Source organism: Hyalella azteca, unplaced genomic scaffold (assembly GCF_000764305.2).
Source record: "Hyalella azteca isolate HAZT.00-mixed unplaced genomic scaffold, Hazt_2.0.2 contig17668, whole genome shotgun sequence".
In the NCBI taxonomy this organism is placed as follows: domain Eukaryota; kingdom Metazoa; phylum Arthropoda; class Malacostraca; order Amphipoda; family Hyalellidae; genus Hyalella; species Hyalella azteca.
This window is the reverse complement of record NW_025947443.1, coordinates 9,501-24,774: the sequence shown is the minus strand read 5'-3', so window position 1 is coordinate 24,774 and position 15,274 is coordinate 9,501. Positions and strand designations below refer to the sequence as shown.

The 15,274-nt window shown below is 37.5% G+C and overlaps 1 protein-coding gene across 1 annotated transcript; it reads right to left on the bottom strand.

The window, feature by feature from the left end:
• Positions 1 to 817: 817 nt before the first annotated feature.
• On the bottom strand, positions 818 to 7,423 carry LOC108674210 (the record flags this gene model as incomplete). The annotated part of the gene is made up of 3 exons (XM_018162140.2): positions 6,553 to 7,423; positions 1,534 to 1,611; positions 818 to 1,003 (listed from the first exon to the last, which is right to left on the bottom strand). Coding segments are annotated over exons 1-3 (441 nt in total), but the record flags the coding sequence as incomplete, so codon positions are not given.
• Positions 7,424 to 15,274: the final 7,851 nt, after the last annotated feature.

The following is a 15,274-nucleotide window of genomic DNA, read 5'->3' as shown; positions in this document are numbered from 1 at the left end:
CGCGTTCATATGAATCAAAACGTTGAATTGAAACAGTGAAATATACATTTTAAAGCAAATATATGGAGTTCTCATACACGTTTTCAATTCATCAACATACAATAGGTATAATGAAGGAATTAATTTTTAAGGTAAAACAACCGGAATAATTTGAATTGTTAGTATTTCATCACTTTTATTATCCAAATTCCGAGTTGAAATGATCAGAAATTACATTTTTATCAATATCGAATTTGGTTCATATCAATCACTGGATTGCAAAAATTTGTGTAGATGATAAAATGGCACCAAAGCAATGCTACATTTAAAAAAAGTTTTAGCTCATCAGGCAGTACTGTTTCTAATTAAAATTCTATATTAGCGGTGAAAAAGGCCCGAAAATTGGGTAAAGTAAGGTAGGTAGTGTTTAGGGCAAAAATAACATAGATGGACTTCATTCTCATTTGGGTAGTTCACTTTATAGAAGGGTTTGCCAGAAAAATTCGTATTGTTTGCAAAAGTCAAAGTTGCTTCAAAGTGTAAATCTTCCAAAACCAAGCTAATAGCAGACTTTTATTGACAATATAACTACAGAAACAAGTTTTAGGTATTTTTTTCTTAATGCAATATTTCTATCATGAACACATGCATCAGCTGATAAAAGCCAGAATATATCTTACTTTGGGTTTTGATCTGAAAACATTTAAAACCATTTCTAATCTTCATTGAGCAACCAAAACTATTGATAATAAATAATATGCTTTGTTCTTTACATTTGCATCAAGCACAAGTCAATAAGTCATTAGGACCAACAAGAAAGAAGCAAAAGGTTATTTGCATTGTTTGTTAGGCCCACCTCGAGCTCCATGAAGTCTCCTAGCCCCACAACACGATCTACATGCAGACGAGTTTGCCCCAGCAGGTAAAGGTGGCGAGTCTTGAGCACGCGACCTCGCACTCCTAGGCATGCAGTCAGCAGATCCTGAAGAGGCTGCAAGCCTCCCTCCACACTGCTGCCTTGCACCTGTATCATCATTAGATATGATATGACAGGGACGAATATTGCTAAGTTTTTTTGCTAGTTTGTAATATCAAGAATAAAGACATAAATGAAAATATGATGCCAACGAACTTAGAACACTAAATAATTCATGACAAATTTGGTAAAACTAATTATAATATACCTATATATAATTCAATTACTCAGAATTAATCCCTAATTACTAAAGATGTCAAAATGGCTCAAATTTACTGATATTCAAATTAGACTATTGATGGACTAAAACGATGTAACAGATGAGATGTTGTGATTAATTAATGATTAGATGAAAAGTAAAGAGTCCTTACACAAAAATCCAAAATTCTCTAATCATGCAAGCAGTAGCTTTTACTGGCTGAAAGTACAAATTTAGCCAAAATAGATGTATATACAGTAATGTCCAGTAATGTAGTGAAAGAATTATGTTCAAACTAAGCATAAAATTCATTCCAAGCAATAGAAATAAATGTGAAATTTTTCAAAATTATTTGTCATAAATTGTGAGTACGTATTACCAGGTAGAAGCTGCTGGTCTTAGGCCCAGGTGTGTCAGGACGGTCATAGTATATCAACTGCTCCTCCACTTTTCCTTCCTGAAAGATAAAATCTAACTTCAGGATATCTACAATAGTTGTCAATTTAAATACCTACTCAGTGAAGAAAATAATATTTTCATTTATAATATAGGCTACAGTTTTACAACAGCCAGCCTGAGGTTCACAGTAGACATTTTCATTTATTTCTTCATGGTTGCTTCAAAAATGTGCAAGTTTTTGCTTCAATGATAATGATATACATACTTAATGATAATGATGCCTTACTATATAAGGCATCATTATACTATGTCTTTTAATTTGTAAATCACATTATAATAGTGATTTTCAAATTAAAAGTAAGATATCAATTCAACAGTAAGATTCTTTCAGTAAATTGTCTTTTTAGCGCATCTTCTCATTTAGGGAATAAATGCACTATTGTGCTCGCCATGTCCGTCTGTCCATCCGTGGCCTCAAGTTTTCGTCGACCAGAAAATGCGCTCTCTGTCACTCACTGCAGTGAGTACTGAGTTATATTTTCTAATATCTACCTATACAAATTTTTTCACATAACCACCTTTCTTTCTCAAAAAAAAGGGGGATTAACAGGCCATAAATGAGAAATTATTTTAGAATGTTTTGAAAGAAGCTGGGCTAAGCTTCCCCTATTTAGAACTTTTTGGTTGATTCAAATTTTTTGCAATCAGCCACAGACCGTTGTTGACCTTCAATGGAACTTGGTTGTCATGATATTTAAAGCTACTATAACCCAGTAAAAACAAGATATTTTATAAACGGTATTAGCAATAATAATGAAATTAAATAAAAGTAGCAATAATAATTAAATTAAATAAAAGTAGCAATAATAATTATCAAAAATATTTAAATATTGGTCATCACTTATGTACAACAAAATGTAATTCTAACTAGCATTATATGTACGGTACTTTATATTGTTAAAAAAGATTAGGGGTTTACTAGAATGGGCTTACTTATTTGAGGTATGGCACTACAGATATTCATGGATGTTTGGGCAAATATTCAAATGTCAGAAGTTTTTGCATTAGAAAGTTACTACCTATGAACTAAAATATTTTTCTCAGAGAAAGTATACATGTATAGTAAGACTTTTTAAAATTAGTACAGATAAATTTAATATAGAAGAGAAATAAAAAGAATATGAAGCTCTTAATTGTGTCAGTGAAATGTCAAGTTATGTTTTCCTTCCATGACACTGTAGCTGGCATACCTTATCTTGACTTAATTGCTACAAAAATAGGTTATATATATAAATCATGCCATGATGCTAATGAAAAAAAAAAGAAATTTTGTTGTGCTTCTGAGTTGATTATCAAATAATTTGAAATCATATCTTAATTAAAATATATTTATTGTTATTAATAGGGCTCAATACAATAGGTAGTAGTATAGTGCAAATAATGTTAAATTACCAGTTGACAAATATGATATAAAATCAAAGTTTAGGCCTAATAATAGTATAAACTTGCAACTATAATTTGCAAAAGGTAATATTTTGTATTATAATATAGAGCACAACTATAACAATTGTGTAATATTTTTCATAAAAAAATTAGGCCCTCATGCTAATTGAGTAAAAATTAAAGAAAAATGAATTAATTTAGCAATATCAACTGCATATTCTGTTTTTCAGTATCAATTTCATTCGACTACTGTCAATGCCACTAACTTTGCCACAGCATTTAAATTGGTAAGAGAGCATTGAGGGAGGGAAGGCAGAGGTGACCATGCCAAATGCTTTCATACATTGTTTCAGTTTTTTAGGATATTGACATGTATAACTTAATAATAACTAAATATTTTAGTCTATTAGGATTGTACTGAATAGTACCTGTTAATTGAACCCTTTTTAGCTGCTGAGCCTAACATGAACTTTAATTTTTTCTTCAAGCTAGTAAATGATTTTTATGCAGCATGAATGACCAATATACCTAAAGGTCTTGACCAGAGGTCAGCACTCACTCAATTTCAAATTTCATGCATGTTGCTGTTGCCAGCCTTAGGATTGTTGCGAAATGCTTTTAATTTAACTTTTTGTTAACTGCTGAATGTGATGTGAACTTTCAATTTTTTGACACTAGTAAAAGTTTTTTATGCCATGTGAGTGATGGATCTAAAGGTCTTGAGCAGAAATAAGTAAGCACCATTTTCTTTGATTCAAAATTATTAAGTCAAACACACACATTCACCTCAAAACATAAAAGTTTCCATAAGGGTTTCTAAATTTGAAAAGCCACATCTAGTCCTTTTGAATTCCAATTCAAAAGAAACAATCTATTTTTGCAACAAAAAACTGACTAGTGACTAAGTGATAAAGTGAGCCACAACATTCTGTCACAATCAAAATTCTTCTTAGCAAAATCAAACACCAAAAATTGAATTTCTGATATACCTAGTAGTATATGGTTTTTATTGACAAGTGGCAAATTAAGTGCACTACCCAACTACTATAGCCACCTGTGAAGCTCAGGTACCACCACTGCCACCGGCCCAGACTCCCTCACTTTCTTACACCTATGTCACCTGGGTCCCAGAGGCATTCAGTACCTTACCCAACTATTTAATCTGTCCCTTGCCAATGCTGCCATCCCTTCCATCTGGAAGTCAGCTACAATCATTGTCATTCCAAAGCCAGGCAAACCTCCATCCATCAGCTACTCATACTGGCCCATTTCCTCCTGTGCCCATCTGTGAAGGTGCTGGAGAATCTGCCCCTCCCCTCCCTCAATGCAGCGCTTCCACTGGTGGACTCCCGTCTCCCAGCAAAGTTTCTGTTCCTTCCACTCAACAACATCTGCCCTACTTCCTCTAACCCAGACCATAGCTACAGGTTTCAACCAGCCCCACCTACCAACAAGGACAATAGCAATGGCAATAGATTTCAGCAAGGCATTTGGCACTGTGCCTCACGCCCAGCTCATCTCTCACAATCCCTCCACTCCCCTCTATGCCAATAGCACCCGCTGGCTGAACTCCATCAGAGGCAAGTTGGCCAGGTGCTCCTACAACAGCTGCATCTCCTCCCCACCTCCAGTCCATTCTAGCATCCCACAAGGCTCCGTCATCTCACCCATCCTCTTCAATTCCTACGTTTCAGACTTCCCTCAGTCCGCCCCTTTAATCACCTCCTATGCCGACAACTTCACAGCTGTTGCAGGGGCCATGCGGATCGCCTATGCTTCTGCAGTCATCTCCTCCCACTCTTCTGATGTTGCAGCATGGGCTTGTCGGAAGAAGTTTCTGTATCTATACCCAAATCCCACACCACTTTTTTCACCTTTGACACCCATCAATCGTAAACAGACCCTCATGTCAGCTGGGAGGGGTCTGACATTCCACTCTGTCAGACCCTGAAGAGTGAAGATCCTCAGGGTCACTTCTGACCCCCACTTCACCTTCTCCCACATGTTGCTGCAATATGTCAGAGAGCCCACCTGCACCTCAGCATCCTCAAATCTCTTGCTGGAACCAGCTGGGGTCAGCAGAAGGAAAACCTCATAATGACTTTCAAGACTCATATTAAGTCTCTCATCACCTACGCTGCCCCAGTGTGGTTCCCTAATGCCTCTCCTTTGGCAATCTAAGTTGCAAACCATCCAGAATTCTTCTCTCCGCATAGCCATGGGATCTCTTCAAATAGCCTCTGCTTCCCAGTTCCCACCTGCACAGCAAAGCTGAGGTCTTACCCATGGCCAAACACCTCTCTCTGCACAGTACCTTGCTAGTGGCCTATGATCACACCATCCCAGCTGCTCTATCATCACCCAGACATTGAGACCCCATTCCATGAAGCACACGCTCCAGACCCACTTTCTCCCTTCAGTCTCACCTGCTGGAGGGGGCCAGGGGGGTCCCTACCCCATGGGCCCCAACTCCTACTCCACTGCCCTCAGCACCCTTCAGCCTGCACAGCTCTGCTGTCTCCTACCTGGCCTCAGCAGCTCCTAACAAGGTTTTGCTGCTCCCTGACCCCTCTATCTCATCCAGCAAGCAATCTCTCCCCAGAGCAGCCAGAGCCCAGAAGCACCCTTTCCCAGCTTTGCTCAGCTACTCTACTCATCACACCTCAACAGGCTCAACTTGTACCTTGCCTGCATTGCAGCAGCAAATAGCCCTTTCTGCTTTGAGTGTGGCATGATTATTCACACTACCCATCACCTCTTCAGCTATCCATCACACCCTACCTTGCTAACCCCACTGGTCTAACCCTGGACCAACTGCAGCATTCTTCTCATCACTCCCATCTTTCTCTGACATCCTTGGAGGCTTGCAGTGGATCCTCTGCTCCCTCCTCCTAGGCTCCTTCTCCTGGAGGCTGCAGCTGCCCCCTTTGCTGGGGTGCCAACTGCCCCCGGTGCCACGGCCACCGAGCGGCAGTTCCTGGCTGACCTGGCAGTAGCAAGTTAGCAACTAATCATAGCCACCAGCTTGGCTATCCAAACTGGCACCAATGCCAGCTGGCAGCTATGATTGGCTATCCAAACTGGCACCAATGCCAGGTGGCAGCTACCAGCTGGCAGCTACCTAGTGGCTAGTGCTTGAAAATGATTTTATATAGAGATGACAGATCTTAGCTAGATAAGCTAGTCCTGACCAGTTTCTAACAGATCTTAGTCCTGATCAGTTTTTAGTTTTTACCAGGTCCTATGACCTATGCTAAGCACATACTGACATGCTAACTTGCTAAGCAATAGTAAGCATCAATGCATGTCAGTATGTGCAGTCTCAGACTCTCAGTGCCCAGTGGCCAGTGCAGTGTTGTGATAATGGATGTTTCACAAAATATCATAAAAATTTTTTCTTACATTTTAAACAAGACAGGGATAAAAGGACCTTGCTTATAGCTAGTTATAATTGTTTAATAGTACCTAATATGGGACAGTAATGATAAATCAGCAGCAATTACACTTTATACAACACAATATTTTTGCATGGGGAAAGAATAGGGTAGTACCGTACCTCGGTCTTCTTTCTTAGCTTCAAACGACCTTTTGGAACATCAAAGAATGTATCTTCCTGAAGAATTATTATGGCACTAGTATTGGAAACCTCTTTAGCAATGGTGCAAAAGCTAACAAAATCGCGAATGGTCGCTTTAATTTCCACATTGCAATTAGGCGTTTTAGCTACGTTCATATTAACAACAAGGCAAAATTTTCAATTCACGTAGTCTGATGTAGAAACTTACAGCAAGTCAGCAACCAGCGCAGTGCCACAGTGGCACACGAGTGAGTGCCGATTTCAACTTTGCGACTGCCGTTAGCGTCAATGGCTCAATGCTGGAACGATCTAATAACGATTTAGCGAGTTTTGTTTAGAACGTTCTAAACAAAACTAAATGGAATCTTTCTAGCATGAATTCAAAACAGCTTCGTAGTCATCATGTGATTATCGAATTATACAACTCGTAGTTCTTACTACTAGGTGCTACCGGCAACACTTCTCAACTACTCCCAAATCCTAACACATCACCAACAATTTTATTTTAATGTCTTCTGAATGACTGAATCAGCAAACCAAGCTAACCTAACTTAAAGAGATTCAAAAGTCCCGCGCATCACCGGTCGCGCATCAAATCATCAAATGTAGTGCAGCAAAATCCCGAGTTCCATTTTCGAATAAAATATTCTTATTTTCTATCAATTAGCAAAACTGCTTAGGGAGTTTACGTCGTTTTCACTTTTAATCATGGTTGAAATAATTTAAATATGGTAATGGAATTAGTTCAACTATTGTTTTCACATTCACTCATTAGTCTTTAACTTCCAACTATCATCATCCGTCCGATCATCTTTACGTTCCTCTCATAGTCATATCTCTATTGTTTATTTTATTTTCACAATGATTCAAACATCTCACAATGATTCAAACATCTCACAATGATTTAAACATCTCACAATGATTCAAACGGTACTGACTAAAACCCGGACCCGGACCGGTCCGCCGGACCCGGAAAGAGTGACTAAAACCCGGACCCGGACCGGTCCGGCGGACAAGGTTCAAAAAAATAAAAGGCTGCAAATCATCTGAAACGTCGAGAAAACTTTTAATTTTACATATAAAATTTTTATATTTACTTAGAAAAATTTCGTCGCACCAACATATTCGGGTCATAGAAAAGTTCACTTCTCGATCGAACTAATCGATAGAGAATCTTCTGAAACGTCCAGAAAACATAAAACTTTGGTATCGAATTTTTGAAAATTTACTTAGAAATATTTCACTTCAGGTCCGGGGAGCCCCGGACCAAGTGACTTAAACCCGGACGGCCGGACCCATATATACGGGTCACAGAAAAGTTCACTTCTCGATTGAACTAATCGATAGAGAATGTTCTGAAACGTCCAGAAAACATAAAACATTTGTATCGAATTTTTGACCATGTACTCCTATGCGTGCCTGGTGCCTTGTATGTGTGCCTACTGCCTGCATTAACTGTGAATTTACGTGAATGTAACGAATCGGCACCTCAAAATGTGCATCTGTTTTCAGACCGCAGAGTTTTATCTAGCATTTCGTATTTTAAAAGAAAATCAATCTTTTGATTTCTCATTAAATTTTTATTTGTCCTCTTGTAACCAACTTGCCCTACCTCAGATCCTTCGAACAAATTAATATTGGTAATTAATATTTATTTAGCTTCATTCGTTTCAAGATAAACCGATTCCAAGGTCAATAATATTAGGGTACCCTACTGGGTCTAGGTATAAGGAGAAAATCGTCACGATTATTTTCTGAAATGAAACTCAATTTATACAGTGTATAAATGGAGTTTCATTCATTTAAACAATTGAATATGTGAAAATAAAACAAGAAGCGACTGTATTAACTATATATGTATCTATAAATTCTAAGTACTTTATAAGAGTTTAAGCGAAAGAATGAGAAAGTACTATAGGTTGTGAGTGCGAAATTCGGACATGAGAGCAGAAAAATTGATCCGAGCGGTAATTGAATTGAATGTCAAATTTAAAAATTCAAATTTACAAACGTCATATACCAAATGACTTCGAAATAGTTTCACATTAACTTAATCACAGTTGATAACACAATTGCTATGATCATTCTTAGACAAGTCCATTCATGCATAGAATATAGATATCAAATATCACATAGACTTTTATTCCTATTAAACATTGGCGCTTGATAAATATGATTACAATGAACCTTGGTTCTTTAAATAAGCATTGAATCTTTAGAACTTCATTTCTAACCAGTTCAATCATTTACACTGACGGTATTATGAGCTAAAAGTAAAACATAATATTTAAAAATAAGATATAACGTGAACAAAGAAAGTTGTTCATTAGAGCACAAATAATTATTCATTGGGGCACATTTGACCATTTCGAAATAAATTAATAAATAATTTTAACCATTCAGGGGTGCGGCCACTTACTACGTAATAATATAGGCGAATATATACGTACGTTATTGATCAGTTTAATTATAGGAGAAGAATTATTTAATCGAACGATGGACACAAGTAAGAGATGTTTTCGTCATTTTGTCTTTGAACTCAATATAGCACAAACATATCTAGCGGCAAGACGATTTTGAGCGTTTATTGAGACTTCGTAACTGTTATAGCTTTGATCGACGAAAATTCACACGAACACTGAAATTAGTCACGAGATGATATTAATTGAATCAAAACTTTGTTAAACTGCCATAATAATTATACCGAGCCTCCTTCATGCTAATTTCGGCTACAACGCAATCAAGAATATAACGAGTTGCCATTTGCCATCAGTTCATTAATTCGCTCAATACTCGAATACAAAAGTAAGCTTCATATATCAACACTGAAGACATTTCATTAAAACTCAGGCCAATATGTATTAAGTACATTTAAAAATGTTGCGATCCTTGCCTCACTCCGACATACTGCAACAAAATAATATTTGCAGTACAATTGAATTTTTGAAATAAAGTTTCGTTAATGGCGTGTCAGCAAGTTGCACTCAAAGTGTTTGCCCCAGGAAGCAAAAATTGCTATTATAGAGAGGTTGTTTTGGCGACCACATGAAGAAGCACACGCCAGTTTGCCGCTCTCAAGCTTGTGTCATAAATCAATCTTGTGGTCGAGTGCGGGGAACACAGTAAGCATGAGGTGGTAACATTCCTGAGAATATTTAATAATAGTGAGCATACGTTCAAAATTAATAGAACGTGTTACGTTGCTAATTATTTATCGTTCATATATGCCATGACAACAGTAAACATGACGAAGACAACTGAGAAATTTTAAATATAAATATATACAAGAGAAATTGAAATCTTGTGTAGAGTTACGTATATCGACATGGAAGTATCATATTATAACGCATTTTCTGACCGGCATTTCATTATTCTGACCGTAATTATATATCCATTTTCTGACCGGCAACGCTTGCTGCTGCCATCAGTCTTGATCGAGTCAAAACAGCAATTTCCGACATCGACATGTTCGTTCGTACAAAGCTAACACTGTGAGATCAGTGGCATTGAAAAGAGTGGAATTCGTCTTGAAGTTGATGCATTAAAAGCTGAGTATGGTTCGCGAATAATATCTGAGTTCAGGCAATTTCTACCCTACAGCATAAGCGTTTGCAAACGTTTACCTAAAATTCGACATGTTTGCTGAGAGCTTATTACTTAGAACGTATTCAGATTACAAAAAATCATTTATTCTGCAATTGATTTTTAGCGACACCTATTTAACGATAAGTGAAGCGATACCTATTTTTCACTAGTCAGGGTCTAGTTTTAATCACTTTGTATGGAGTTCCCAAGATCAGACATGAAATTTCATTAAGTAAAAGGACGCAAAGTTTGCTTTAAATGTTTAATGTTCCCTGGACGTTTCATAACATTCTCTATCGAATTTCTTCTGAATTTCTATTATTAAAATGTTGATAAAAATTAGTATTAAACATACTATTAAAACCCATATTGACAGTATTATAGAAATTATTATAAAATTATTATTGGAAATATTGAAAGTATGAACATAATTTTTAATATAACTATAATTGTAATATAATAATTGAATTGTTATTAGATTATTACATTTATTATTTAAAATATTATTGAAATTCTTAATAACATTATTATTAACAATATGATTAATAATATTATTGAAATAATTTCAATAATAATTTTAACATGTATTTAAATAATAATTTTGATAATAAACTCAATCAGAATTTTAATAAGAATTTCAATAACATATTAAGTAGAATTTTTTATACTAACCTTTGATAATTTTAATATAATATTTAATAATATTTTTAATAACATTTTGAATAATAACTTCAGTAATACTTTTTATAATAATTGTAATAATATTTTTTTAATCTTTTCATTCATGATATCGCCTCCTCTTTCAATGTGAGCTGTAAGATTTTTGCCGACGACGCCGTGTTCTATCGCTCGAAATTTGCGAGCTTTATCAAATGTTTTACCTTTCTCTTCATTAAAAACGATTTTATTTGCATTGTCTTATCAAAACTATCAAGCACTTTAGTAATCTGGAGTGATGTAACTTTTAATACAAAAACGGAACATCACATTACTTAATAAATCGTTGCGTTCTATGCTTAGGGTTAGGTATGATGATAATACCTCCCTTGACATGCACTAGCGAATTATATAGGCAGTCGAAAATTTAAAACTTGACGATATGTTCAGATTTCAACTTTAAAAATTCATGAATATAGCACTTTGTCATGATGAATGTCTTTATAAATCTGCTTTCGCCCCTCTTGTTCCCCAAAATTTTTACAAAACCGCGTTCGATTTAACTTGCCACCAGTTCGTTTAGTAATAGCAAGAAGCTATACCGTTTTTAATTGTGTCAAATATTTTAACAAATAGCCAGATGAGTTCAAACAAGATTGCTCCAAAATGTCTCTAAAAATTAAATTTCGTCATCTAAAATTAACCAGTATTAATTAGATTTCGAATATTACGCAAGTTTCAAGCATTCTGGTATGATAAGCCGTTGGGTTCAATTTTTGCCAAGTCAGAACTATCGCGAGCTGAACTCTTTGCCCGTGCTTCTAGTACTAAATCTACTGATAATTAAAACAGCTAATATTTTTATAGTTTATTCTACTGATAGAGATTATCTCTGCGGTCTGAAAACAGATGCACATTTTGAGGTGCCGATTCGTTACATTCACGTAAATTCACAGTTAATGCAGGCAGTAGGCACACATACAAGGCACCAGGCACGCATAGGAGTACATGGTCAAAAATTCGATACAAATGTTTTATTTTTTCTGGACGTTTCAGAACATTCTCTATCGATTAGTTCCATCGAGAAGTGAACTTTTCTGTGACCCGAATATATGGGTCCGGGTTTTAGTCACTTGGTCCGGGGCTCTCCGGACCTGAAGTGAAATTTGTCCAAGTAAATTTTCGAAAATTCGATACCAAAGTTTTATGTTTTCTGGACGTTTTAGTAGATTCTCTATCGATTAGTTCGATCGAGAAGTGAACTTTTCTGTGACCCGAATATGTTGGTTGGTGACCCGAAGTAAATATAAAAAATTTTATATGTAAAATTAAAAGTTTTCTCGACGTTTCAGATGATTTGCAGCCTTTTATTTTTTTGAACCTGGTCCGCCGGACCGGTCCGGGTCCGGGTTTTAGTCAGTCGGTCCGGGTCCGGGTTTTAGTCAGTACCTGATTCAAACATCTCACAATGGTTCAAGCATCTCACAATGATTCAAACATCTCACAATGTCACCACTCACCCCACCACCACTCACCCCACCAAGCCTGGCTTAAATACAAGACCATTTCAGGACCCGCTTGCCTTACCAAATATTATTATATCTTATCGCCGTTAATTCGTTGCTTCTTTTATCCTCTACTAATTTATTTTATTACCGAACCTGCTGCCACGCCGGACGCCCTCAGGTCAATAGGAACAACAGTGTCTCCCCTCGAAAAGTTTCTTTTTGCTCGTCATAGAAAATTTTGTTTTCCTTCCTGCATTTGCATCGCCGACTGAAATAAAATGAATATTCCGTGCGATGGCATCGTCGAGAAATAGTTCTAATGGAACGCACAAGCAGGGGTAACCTTTTCTGCACGTCGACCCTCGAGAGTATATTTGTATTTAGATCGCCCCCTCCATGAACACGCCATACAAGGCAGTCATGAGATAACTTACGCCATTATAGACGTTTTTGGTGATCAGAAACAAGGAGAAATGTCATAAAGATATGCAGCAAGCGAGACTTATGGTGTACAATATTCCAAATTTGAAAATATATTTTAAGAAAACATGGCATTCTGCGCTGCAATAAGGTAAAAATAAAATGTACAAACGAAACATAACAAATTTTGGAAGCTTAGAATATTTGGTGCGGAAAAAATTGGTATGAATTTAATTAGGCATAACTTATGGCGACTTAATAATATAAATAACTGCCATGGAAATGTTCGCACTATTTTTCCTCCGTACAAATGATGAATATACAAAAGTTACCTATTTATACATCCATACTTGATATTAATGAGCTGGCTGAGCATGATGAGCGGCGGCAAGGCCGTTGATATTTGGTTGACACTCGGTGCACCTCAACCGCAAATCAATTCTGTTCTTCAAGATCAGGCTTCTTCTGCGCTGTGCTGAGATCGCGAGGCTAAACTAGCCTCGTACATGAGGCTAGCTTTAGCCTCGCACATTTCTATAGCTGCTTCATTTTCTCTTAATATTGCGTTATCATATTGCTTTGTGAAGGCCCATTATATTGCACTATTTTATTGCATTATTGAGGCCATTATATTGCACTATTATATTGCATTATTAAGGCCCATTATTTTGCACTATTTTATTGCATTATTGAGGCCATTATATTGCACTATTATATTGCATTATTAAGGCCCATTATTTTGCACTATTATGTTCATGCCTCAAATTATGAATTTTAATTTTTTTCTATTTTAGTACATATTTATAGCAAAAATTCAGTTACGATGAACGTCTAGCGCAGCTGTCCGAGGATGGCGTTACGGAGATGCTCATGCAGCCGGTGTAACGTGGCAGGCTTCCCATCCATTTTGTTATATAAACGCGAGAATATATTACCTAGCCAGAGTGCCACCCTGCCTTTAATATCATAATTATATTCTTTTCTGGTATTTTTGACGCTGTACTAACAAGTTTTTATGAATTTTTTGAGGCCGTGGAGTCCGCTGCCCTGACCACCTCACGCCTCAACCACGTGCACGGACCACGGAGCACCAACCCCGCGTCACGCGTCTGGGAGTCCCGCGGACCGGCCCGTATCCTCCGTACCAAATCACTAAAATATTCACCCGGACTGGTCGGTCCGGTCATTACCATGAAAAATAAATAGTGACAAGTCATCTGAAATGTCGAAAAAACTTGTAAATATTAATTAAAAATGTTCATTATTTACTTAGAAATAGTTTGCAAGATTCGCTTGTCATGAACCAGCACATTTGGGTCTCCGAAAAGTTCATTTATCGATCGCATTAATAGATTCATGATCGTCTGCAACGTCCATAGAAACATGAAATAATTTAATAAATACTTTCTTAATTAACACTGAATCCCGGGCCAGCAAATTTGGATCCCATAAAATGTTATTTTTCCACCCAACTTTTCGCTGAGGCGCGCGCGAACTCGTGCAACAAACAACAGCTTCACAAATTCTGCATCCACCACCGCTGGGCACGTCGGATCAGTTTAGTCATTTATTTACTTATTGCCTTGGGTTTTAATAAGTTAGGAAAAGTTAATACATTGTCACCGTGAACTTGTAAAGATCGTTAGCTGATGCTGAATTACAGGAGGTCAAAGTACACAGAGGTTAGGGAGAGGCTGGATCAGAATACGCGTGTGAATCAAGTTTATGTTGGCCAGTACAGAGCTGGTGATGAACTGAACATAGGAGCAAATTTATGTGACGACGTTGACACTGAACATAGACTATTTCTTTACTGGATTAATTTAGAGAATTTGTATTGTTGCAGGCCGGGATGCTACAAAGCCAGATATTTATTTACTGTTGTCATTTAAGCAGGATTCTAGCGTTGCTTGCTCGTCTTTTCATATATTAAAATAGTATTATATACCCTGTTGTTCATTATTCTTGCCCAGGGAAGCACTTTACGCCTGTGAGCGTCACAACACAGCAAGTATCAGCCCAGTAAACTCATTAAGGTCATCTCGCTGCTGCACTTTCTTTGAAGTTGTCTGCGCTGTTTATAAACTTCCGTAGCGTCAGCGAAGATGCAGCGCAGGCTGGACAGTTTCCGGGGAATGGTTTTTGAACAACGAATAAACCTGGACTATGGCCTCCCACGACATGCCTATAGCCTCCCACGACATGCCTATAGCCTCCCGCGACATGCCTATAGCCTCCCACGACATGCCTATATGGCCTCCCACGACATGCCTATAGCCTCCCACGACATGCCTATGGCCTCCCACGACATGCCTATGGCCTCCCACGACATGCCTATAGCCTCCCACCACATGCCTATGGCCTCCCACGACATGCCTATAGCCTCCCACGACATGCCTATAGCCTCCCACGACATGCCTATAGCCTCCCGCGACATGCCTATAGCCTCCCGCGACATGCCTATAGCCTCCCACGACATGACGATCGACAGCCTCCCATGCACGACATGCCGACAGCCGCACACGACATCC